This window comes from Nannospalax galili, unplaced genomic scaffold (genome assembly GCF_000622305.1).
Source record: "Nannospalax galili isolate Female #2095 unplaced genomic scaffold, S.galili_v1.0 scaffold227, whole genome shotgun sequence".
NCBI classification, from domain to species: domain Eukaryota; kingdom Metazoa; phylum Chordata; class Mammalia; order Rodentia; family Spalacidae; genus Nannospalax; species Nannospalax galili.
In genome coordinates, this window is record NW_008360303.1 from 7856592 (window position 1) to 7867582 (window position 10991).

General features: G+C 38.4%; 1 protein-coding gene across 1 annotated transcript in view; it reads right to left on the reverse strand.

The window, feature by feature from the left end:
• Hmcn1 (hemicentin 1) overlaps window positions 1–10991 on the reverse strand; it is a 492592-nt gene that overhangs the window by 144698 nt on the left and 336903 nt on the right. The window contains exons 47-50 of the mRNA XM_029559235.1: window positions 6717–6830; window positions 5159–5245; window positions 2884–3075; window positions 366–539 (exon numbers count right to left, since the gene is read on the reverse strand). Of these exons, the coding sequence (XP_029415095.1) occupies window positions 366–539; window positions 2884–3075; window positions 5159–5245; window positions 6717–6830 (567 nt within the window). The remainder of the gene's footprint in view (window positions 1–365; window positions 540–2883; window positions 3076–5158; window positions 5246–6716; window positions 6831–10991) is intronic.

Here is a 10991-nt window from a genome sequence, read left to right on the forward strand (position 1 = left end):
TCAATGATTATAGTATTTAATTCTTTCAATTTTCACACATGTTGCCAAGTATTAAAAAGGTGCAAACTTGGTCTAAATATTAACTCTCCTTCAAGGTTAAATTCAATAAAAATGAATTTCTTTCCTTTAAGGTATTCCATATTATAATATATTTGAGCAACGAATTATAGCATTTCTTTATTTAAGATTTTTATATTTCAAAAAGTAATTGTATTTTATAAGATGAACATACAAAGAATAGAGAGTAACACAGCAATAGACTATAACACAACCAAAAACACAGGCACTCTCATAGAAAGTAATTGATGTTTCTATTTTTCAACAAAGTAGAAACACATGTTGTCCATCTGAGGTCAGTTAATTACCTGGTAGAATACGAATATTCCGGTTGGATTCCAAAGGGGCTCCATCCTTAAACCAGGTGATGGTAGCTGGGGGATAGGAGTAAGCTTCACAGACCAAAGATGTGGGGCTGTTAAGGATGACAATGACATCCTCAGGGCTGCCGTCACTGTCTACCCCAGCAATTGTAGGAGATACTGAAGAAGATTTAAAGTTTGATTAAAGAAACATGGTTTAGAAATTCCTCTAGGTTTCTAAATTGCCATTGTGCTTATTTGTGTAATCCCATTTCTCAACAGTTACGGAGTAATTATTGATCTTATTCTACAGAAAATCAGTGAAAATGTCACAGGGTCAAGGAGGAAGCTGACACTAATGACATTACATGGGAAGGAGAGGAGGGATGCTGGTAAGGCTAATGGGGACATGGCATCAGTCAGTATGGGCAACTGGGTGTGAAGGTTTCCATTAGGGACGGTATCTTGGAAGAGGAGGTTTCAAAGTGACGCAAAAGTTTAGAGGTCACTACCCAGCGAGAAAAGGTATGCCATGAAAAAGAAGGAGCTATCGAGAGCAGAATAACAGGAAACAGTGAGTGAGGAGCAAGTGAAGCATGCTGGGGATGAGCTAGAGCAGGTTATATCAGCAAGCACGAGAGCAAGTATGCTTGCTTCACAAGAAACAACGAAAGACCGAGCTGCAGCATCAGAGGCAGGCATGCAGGGGAAGTGCTAACCAAAGAACATTAACTGGCAGGGCTCCATGGATTTGGTAGAGCTGGTGGGAAGTGGCTCTCAAAGATAGCTTCCATTTTCCTTCCTTGTGTACCTAGCTAAGCTGTATCAAGCATCATAAACAGATCATATAGAGATTTGTGACTTAAGATAGTGCAATTTCTTTTCACTTCTGAATTCCTTGAATTCTAAGTATCCACATACTGGTAGAAATCCTAACAATTCTCTATAGGAATCTGAACCTTGTGAAAAGAACTGGTTTCACAAGTATGGGTATTAAAAATCACCAGACTATAAAGCTGCCAGAGAAATAGCAAAAGTTGGTGTAGGCAGAAAGAATCTTGTCTTTAGTGGGACAAAAAGTATAGACAGGAAACATTACAAAGCAAAGTCAGGGAACAGTAGAAGGTGAAGGTTCAGGTGGGCAGTCACCTAGGAAGGTGTCGGATTCAGGGTCAAGGGCACAAGTGCAAGCCGTACTTGTGGACAAGGATAACCTATCCTTGGGAACAGAACGGGCAAAGGCACTGAGTTTATAACTGGGTAGTTTGGAAGCTACCACAAACCTGAATAAACCAAGCTCCGTTAAGCTGGTAGAAAAGGTGGGGTAGTGAGATGGCAACACTCAGGACACCTACAGTAAGTGCCCTTAACTGGAGATGGTCTTGAGGGAGCTGAAGACTCAAATTCCAATTACAGACAGGAGTTTGAGAGTTTTGAGTAAGTTTTTCGGCAAGGGCAGGCTGGTATCAGTAGTGGGAGGAATAAGGCATGTGGAACTTAACAGTCCTGAAAGAAGCAGTGGACCACAAGAGAGTAGAGGGAGTCTGGGGCCAGGCACCTGCCTTTTACACCCTAAGTGGACCTAGAGCTCACAGGCCTGACTCAGGAGCTTTCATTCATATGTATTCATGTACCCTACTATGTAATACCATATCAGATGCTGGGGTTAACAATGCAAAGTCTCATTCTGCCCATGGAGATCTGTAGTCTTATACATACTATTACTTAATGCTATTCTTTTGACAACCTACATATTATCTGGTATTTTGGTTGAGCTTTCTTGTATATATATTTCTTTTAACAATTAATATTGTAACATCTTTAAGTTCACATTCTACATGGAGGTTCCTATGTATGAGTATCTATGTACTCCATGAATTATATAGCTACTAATTACAAAAACAAATTAACAAACTCAAATATTTTTATCCTCACATACAGGTCAGTCAATTTTAGTTTAATATTAGTAATAAAATATAATACATTTAGATGGTACATTTAAAACTTCAAAAAATGAGAAGAAATTTAGAATCTATTTCAATGACATCCCCAAGACATAAGCAGAACATTGAGACTATAGGACCAATGAGGATGCACCAATACACACCATTGCTTAACCACTCCCAGGTCATAGAGACTGAAATAAGATCAATCTCCAGTAAAGGCAAAGTCTCACAAGAAAGGACACATGATCTTAGGTGAAGACTCACTCACTGTTTACCTGTTTCTCTTTGATCAGCATAACTTTATACTTTACCATTGCAAGTACAAATGTCTATCTTGTTCATTATTATTCCTTGCATAAAACTGTGCCTGGAGAATAGCAGTTTATTCTACAGCAATGAATTAATTTACCAAAGAATAAAGGACAGTCAACACATACCGGCACCCGTGCTCCTCACATAATGAAATTCTATGAAAGAAACGGCAAGTAAACAAAGAAAGGACAGATTTTATCAAGATTTGAAGTGAAGCCTATGGTCATATTTGAATCTTCAAGATGCGAAATGAAGCTTCCACCTACCAAACACATTGAGACTGAAACTTTTGCTCTTGTCACCAGCTGTATTAGAGGCCAAACATGTGTATCTTCCTGTGTCTGACACCTGAGCACTGGTGATCTGGAGAAATCGGCCTCCGGACATCATGTGGTGGGCTTCATCTTCTTGGAAGAGCTGTCCATCTTTGTGCCACGTGATCTGTGGCACTGGATTCCCTGTTTTAAAAAGGCATTTCTGAGGGTGGCCCAATACCGCATATTTACTTTTTGACTCGTTCCCCTTCCAAAACAATGCAGTGGCTATTCATTCTGAAATAGTGTCACAAATGAATCGTTTTCTAATATAATGGCAATAATGCTATAATGAAAAACAGACTAGAAATCATTTTCAAATATAGGTTAGTTTTTATCTATAAATGATTCTAAATTGATCTTTCATGATTAAACTCATGAGATATTTTAGCTCTTATATTTAACTATTTTCACAGTAAACCATGCTTTAAAAAGGAGTACTTTTAGAGTTCTAGGACAGATGGGGCTATAGGGAGACCCTGTCTCAAAAAGACCAAAAAAAAAAAAAAAGAGTACTTTTTAACGAAAATATTATAAATTCTTTTCTATCATACGAAAAACTTTAAAATTTTATACTTTTGAGAAAATGTAGAGAAGTGTTTAATTCAGCACATAATCTGAGTTATATTAGGATTCTCAGAAGAGATATAACAAAATTAATTATTCATTTAGTATTTAGTTAATATTTATAGCTCATAGTGAAAATTTTAGAAAGTCTGAAATGAAAACTTGTGTTAAATATTGTTTTAAATAGTTAAAATAACTTTTAGAAATGATAAAACCATAAAACACCTCAGTAACAAAGAAGGCCAGGACGGAATATTAAAATTGGAGAGCTTGAACAGCAAATGCTATACAATCAGGAAGGAGGTAGGGAGGGAAGGATGGCAGCAGGGAAAGTGGAGGAAGGGAAGGGAGGAAGGGAGGGGAGGAAGGAGGAGAGAGGGAGGGAAAGGAAAAGGCAGGGAGGGAGGAAAGGAGGGAGGTGAGGAAAGAGGCAGGGAGGGAAGGAGACAGGGAGGGAGAGAAGAGGAATTAGGCAGTTTTTTTCTATCCTTTCAATAAAGCTATTCTCTACATGGCATTTGTTAATTATCACATTGCTTCTAGGGGACAAAAAGGTTAAGCAATAGTGAATACAGCATTTTTCGTAGCTGCCTTTCTGTCTTTCTTTTCTTTCTCTCTCTCTCTCTCTCTTTCCCTCCCTCCCTCTCTTTCTTTCTTTCTTTCTTTCTTTCTTTCTTTCTTTCTTTCTTTCTTTCTTTCTTTCTTTTTTTTTTTTTTTGAAGTCTCCTTGTAGCCATAGCTGGCCTGAAACTCACTATGTCAACCAGGCTGGGCTCAATCTCACAGGCATCTGCCTGCTTCTGTCTCCTGAGTGCTGGGATTAAAGGCATGGGCCACCACACCTGGCATATTTGTTTTTCTTAAAGTATTCCATATTTAAATTACAAAAGACATAGAAACAGTGAAATAAGAACCCTGTCAAAGATTCCTTAAAATTCTAGCTTTCTATAAAGTTTTATGGGTACTCCCATTGTTCCTTTAAAACTGGAAGGTCATTTATCGACAATAAAAAGACAGGCTTGAAAATGTTCTTTTAGTTATTTATTTCTTTATTTTGATTTCATGCAATGAGTCACTTAGATGGTTAAAGATAGTAAAGTTGGCTTTTGAACCTTCTATTTTTCTTAATTTTCTCTGTAATATGCAAACATGTTAACAAAAGCTTGTAGTTTTGTTCTTGGGTATTCCATCACCATTAAATAAGACTCCTGTCTGTTTCTTTGAAATGAAATTTAAGAAAGCAAGGAGGGCAGAAACTTAAGGAAAGATAGAAAAAATGAAAGGGGTGGAACAAGGAAAACCTGTATGTAAGCAGCAACACAAACATGGTAAGAAAAATAGTGCGTTGAGCAGAAAATAAAAATGTGTTCAGCTTCCCTCCTCCTTCATTTTCCACTCCCACTTTCCTTCCTTCCTTTAAAAACAATTTTAAAATCTTCACAGAATCTGAGATAGTTCCTATGCTCCCATTTACATTCAACCAGGCTTCAATTTCAAATGCTTATTATGGTAGCTACACTTTTCCTCAGTTAATTAACAACGCACACACACACACACACACACACACAGCACCCCGAGACGGTGGTGATCAGTGTGTGTGTGTGTGTGTGTGTGTGTGTGTGTGTGTGAAGTTCTAGAACCCCAGGAGCTGACCCCTTACCTGTCACTTCACAAGTCAATGTCACACTCTGTTTTTCTTTAATCTTCACATCTTCCAGTGTATTTTCACCCACAATATGAGGGGGCACTAAAACAAACACACAAAGAAATCAGGAGAAGTAAGTCACAACTCTAACAGCAAGGTTAGTATTTTATAAGCATCTAATTTTTGAACAAATCTCATTATTTGGTTGTTAGAATGTCAAAGTGTTTTCATCAATTCCAGTTTTAAAATGTACTGTAAAATTATGTGATAAACCTAATTATAATGAATCCAGTTATAATATAAATCATAAAATATGAATAAAAATGTGTGATGGTAATAGTTAATTAACGTGACACAATTTGGAATGACCAGGGAAGGGAATCACAACAAGGAACTGTGTGGATTAGGTTGGCCTGTGGGCACATCAGTGGAGAAAGACAGCAGAACCTAAGCCTGCATGCCTTCATTCTCTCTCTGCTCCTGACAGGATATGACTAGCATGGTCAAGTTCCTGCCACCTTGACTTCCCCATTTTGATGGTCTGTACCCTGGAATTGAAGTCAAATAAGCCCTTTCTTCCTTAAGGTGTTTTTATCAGGGCATTTCATCACAACAATCGGGAAGGAAATGGACAGAAGCAAGGTTGGACTTGTGAAGGCTAATTTTGTTTGTCAACTTGACTGGATGTGGACTCAACTAATCAACGAAAAGGCAAGCCACTGGGCATACTGCGACGGATTGTCTTGACCAAAGAAGCCTCATCCTAAATGTGGGGACACCTTCCTAGGTAAAAGGAAATGGAAGAAGCAAACTTTGCTTTTCCCTTCCTGCCTTCACTCTTGCTGGTGAGTTCATCTACTCTGTTGCTTCTGCTTTCCCTCAGTGATACCAGAATCCAGCCTCTTTGGGCTTCCAACATGGATTGCAAACCAGATGCTCTCCAGAAATCTTTCAGGCCTTCATCAGATTGGTACTGCTGAGGCACTCAAACTCATGGACTGAGCAGTTACAAGGTTGTCAGTCTCTCCAGTGTAAGATAGCCATCTCTGGACTAACCAGACCGTATCACATAGGTGAGCTTGCTTTTACTTTCAGCTCTTGACTGTGGATGTGACTAGTGGCTTTAAGTTCCTGCCAGCTTGACTTCCCAGCAACGTGGGGCTGTAATCTGGAATTGTGAGCTAAAGTAAACCCCTTTTCCCTTTTATTTTGTGGTATTTTTTTTCATAGCAACAGAAACAAAACTAAGATAAAGTGTATCAAAGATTGATTAATATGGACATTTATTTGTCCCATTATAACTCTAATAATCTCTCCCTCCAAGCAAGCAAGGAACACAGCATCTTAGACTATTTCTGAGCAGTTGTGAACTGTCAAAAGTTGGTAGTTTAGTCATAATCAAACTCATTGCTTCCAAAAAAGTATAATGCTAAAATCTTTCCAAGATATATACTACAGAGGCAAAAGAACATGTAGGTATGAGTTCCAGCTGTAAATAAGCTTTAACTCTGTGTCCAGAATATATTTAAGTCAATTGGATTTTTTCCCTTAGATATTGCAAAGTACACAGTACCTAATACTGAAAGACCAAAATTTTTTCTTTCTTCACCAGCTGCATTCCTTACAACACAAGTGTACTGGCCAGCATCTTCTATTTTGGTTTGCATCAACCGCAGCATCCTGCCTCCTGGAAAAGCAAACCACCAGATGACTTAAAGATAAATACAATGCTGGGTGACAGAAGAGGAGAAACAGAGCTTCACAAAAAAGTGACATTTGAATACATTCTTTTAAAAATATTTTATTTATTATCATTATTTTATGTGTATGATTATTTTGCCTGTATGTATGTAAATGCACCCATGCTGTGCAATACTCGCAGAAATCAGAAGAGGGTGTCAGATCCCCTGGAACTGGAGTTAAGGACAGTTGTTAGCGGCCATGTGGGTGCTGGGAATCGAACCCAGGTCCTCTGTACGAGCAGCATTGCTCTTAACTGCTGAGCTGTCTCTCCAGCCCCTTGAATGTATCCTTAAAAAGTAGCATATTTTAACAGATGAGAGGCACTGCTGTAGGTGGAGTATGAGGGTAGAGAGGTAGACTGTGAAAGTGGTAGTCACACCTAAAGCAAAACAGGTAGGGGAGATGACTAGAGATCAGTCTGGATGAAGTTTGGCCAGACTCTGTGTGCCCTTGATTGCCAAGATGAGGAATTTAGACTTTATTGTGCTTGCTAAAGTTAACAGAAGGACTTAGGTGCACAAAACAAGGTCATGGTCTGATTGGTGCTTTCAAAAGTCAGTGCTGACCTGATGTTCAGGAAAAAGTTTCAATATGCAGTTAAGCAATAAAATGGGAATGTCAACAAGAGGGTTAGATTAGCAACCTAGATTTGGGTGAAATCAGTATACAAGGGAAGTGAGACCATGAAATGGACAGCCAGCTTTCAAGTGAGGATCTTGAAAATCCTGGTGTCCTTAACGTCAAAGACCACAGGGGTCACCTCATGTACAGTGCAGTGCTGCCTTGGTGGCATCTTTCCATACAGTGAATTTCTGTTACATTTTGTTTGAAGAAATGCACACAGATGGAGATTGAATATCTTTTATAAACAAAGGTATTGGAGCTAACAAAGGACAAAGCAGACAAAGTAAAGCCTTTGGAGAAGTCATACATAAACCAAGTGTAGAGACTTCCAAAGTATTTAATGCAAACTCTCAGAACAGCAGTAAACCACTACTTCGATTCTGTAATAATTCTTAGACTGGAATATTTTTGCTTAGCACTCTGAATTTAAACTAAAACTATAATGATTAAACATGAAAATTTCATGTAAATATTCACCTAGATTGCTTTGCAAGTTTCTATCTGCTTTTGGTTTATATAAACAGAAGCCGACATTGAGCTTTTCCACTCAGCAACTGTCCACCTTCAATTCAGTGAAGTATGAATTTAGCAGTATCTTATTTGAGAAAACAAAGCTTACTTCCTGAATTGAATTTCCTTTTTCCCAGATGAATTTAGTTAAGCAATAAAAAAAATGGTGTAAACATGTTTTTAAAAAACACTTCCGTCAATTATGAAAGGACTCACCCACTCATTGGTAGTTCAGATTAGTGAGGTCACAATATGGTACCAATTGAGAGACATTAAAGCCATACAACTTTTAAAAATATATTTTATTTATTATTTGTACTTTATGTGTATGCATGTATTGTCTGCATGTAGGTAAGTGCACCCATGTCGTGCCATGCCCGTGGAGGACACAGGAGGCTGTCGGATCCCCAGGAACTGTAGTTATGGACAGTTGTTAGCTGCCATGTGGGTGCTGGGATTCCAATCCCCAGTCTTCTGCAAGAACAGCCAGTGTTCTCAACTGCTGAACCAGCTCTCCAAACCCATAAGCCATACAACTTTTAAAACAAATTTTTAAATTTATTTTTATTTTACGTGTATGAGTATTTTGCCTGCACGTATGTAAGTGCACCCACGCAATGCCTGCAGAAGTCAGAAGAGCACTGGATCCCCTGGAACTGGAGTTACAGAAGATTGTGAGCCACGTTAGCCACCACTTGGGTCCTCTGCGGGAGCACTCAGTGCCCTTAACCACGGTGCCCTCTCTACAGCCCCAAAAGCCATACAACTTTCAGGAGTCATTCATGACAGGGTCTATAATCCGCAGTCTCCTAGGCCTCATCTTTCTTTGCTCTTTGCTTCCTGGTCCTCTTACTTAATCTAGTGAAAAACAAAAATTAGTCTGGCAGTAATTTATACTCATACAAAGACATTTCTTGTTTCTACTTAATTTTTATAGCAGCTCTCTGTTCCTCGCAAATACCTCTATGAGAATGATAGCGCCGTCACCACAACCCAGCTTTCAGACAAGCTGGAGCAAAGTCTCAGGAGGATTCGTCTTAAGGAAACGGAAGTGTACAGCAGACGACACTGAGTGTGTCATGTGAACTGCCTGTTTCCCATTTGTCTATCTCACAAAACACACCCAGACTGTAAAGCTGACAGAGTCCTTTGGCAGTCTCAAGGTGAAATACTTTTAATGTGTTTTGTTCAAGGATCTCCAACTGCTGGTCAGGCAGAACAAAACTAAATAAAGCCAAAATGCCACTGCTGTAAATGTGCAGGGAGCCAGAGGACCCCACTCTATCACACTGTTTGATTTCTGGGATCTTGAATCTTGTTATTGTATTTAATAAATTCCTACTTCCTAGCCACCGAAAAAAAGTTTTTGTTGTTGTTGTTGTTGTTGTTTTTAAATAAAGATAATTTCAAGAAGGCAATGTACTCAGGTTGTGTTAGCCAGACTACGACCTTTACCACTACCTCCCACTTTGAAAGGACAGAGAGGCAGGGAACCCTAGGAAAATAAAAACACCATAGGACACAGGTAAGATCCAGGGAAGTTTCCTAAGGCAGGGAAACAAGGAGATGTTGGATGCTTTTTTAAGTGCCACATTAACAGCTTAACATACACCAACCCATCTCATTTTCATAAAAGCCTCAGAACACATGCTGCTGCTGTCTTCACTTTACAAGGTCCCAAAGCTGAGTAACTTGCCCAAGGTCATAAACACAGAGAGCGTTCTAGGCAGTATACTTGAACACCAGTGTACAGTGCTCACCAAACTCCTCTCATTTATAGACCTAGATTAGGAAGAAAGAGATGGGCTTTACTTAGGTTATTTAGACCTTACTCCAACGCTAGGGAGGACTCTTTTGTGAAAATACTTTTAATACCTGGAATTTAAACTTTATTTGACCAGGGTCAGGGCAGGGAGCTTACCACCATTTCGAAGAGCTTGTCTTCACTTTAAACAAGCTAGATATTTTTTTCTGAGTAGTTTATAGTCAAACTCAAATTTGTCCTTAAGCTCTCCTACACGCTGACATAATATTTAACTTTTAAAACTGAACAGAGCCACATAATCCCTTTTCTACCGTGGCTTTTCAAATATTTAAATTTATTTTTTATTATGTACCAAATATACCATAAGGCTTATTTTTCTCAGCTAAATATAATCAACGATTTCAGTTATTTTTCAATCAGTTAGTTATGCTTATCCTCATTTGAAAATACTGTCAGTAAATCCTTTTCCTGTTCTTCCTAAAAAGGGCAGCGAAATCTACAGTAAAATTGGTCTCTTAATTTTCTTATTAGGACAATTATAATTTATTGGGGTTGCGAATTTTTTGTTTTTTTTCTTGGCTATCACATTATGCTGTTGGTGAATACTGATTACCTACCACAATTCAGGAAACTTTTCATATTAAGAACTGTGGAGCTATAGCTCAACATAATTTTGATTACTGGTTTTAAAGATGTATTTTTATTTATGTATGTATATGTGTATAACACATTGTGTGCAGGTTCCCTCAGGGTCCAGAAGAGGGCAGTGGCTCCCCTGGAAGGTACTGGGAACTGAACTCTAGTCCCCTATAAAAACAGCAAGTGCTCTTAACCTCTGAGTCATCACTCCCTTATTACTGTTTTTAAATATGTTTAGGAGATTATTTAACTTTCATCTCATTAAGTTTAACTTAAACCTTCCAACATGAGCTGTGTTTGAAATTACATGGCTTCATTCAGCATATTAAGATTTTTCTCTAAGTATCTAAGAAAGACTATCTTTTTAGTCCATATGATAGCCATTACAGAAATAGGCCAACTACAGATTTCCTGTGGCATGCTTCAAAAAATCAGGAACCAGACAAGGCTGCCCGCTATCCCCACTTCTCTTTAACATAGTACTTGAAACTCTTGCAAGAGCAATAAGACAAGAGAAGGAAATTAAAGGAGTAATAATTGGAAAAGAAGAGCTCAAATTATCCCTTT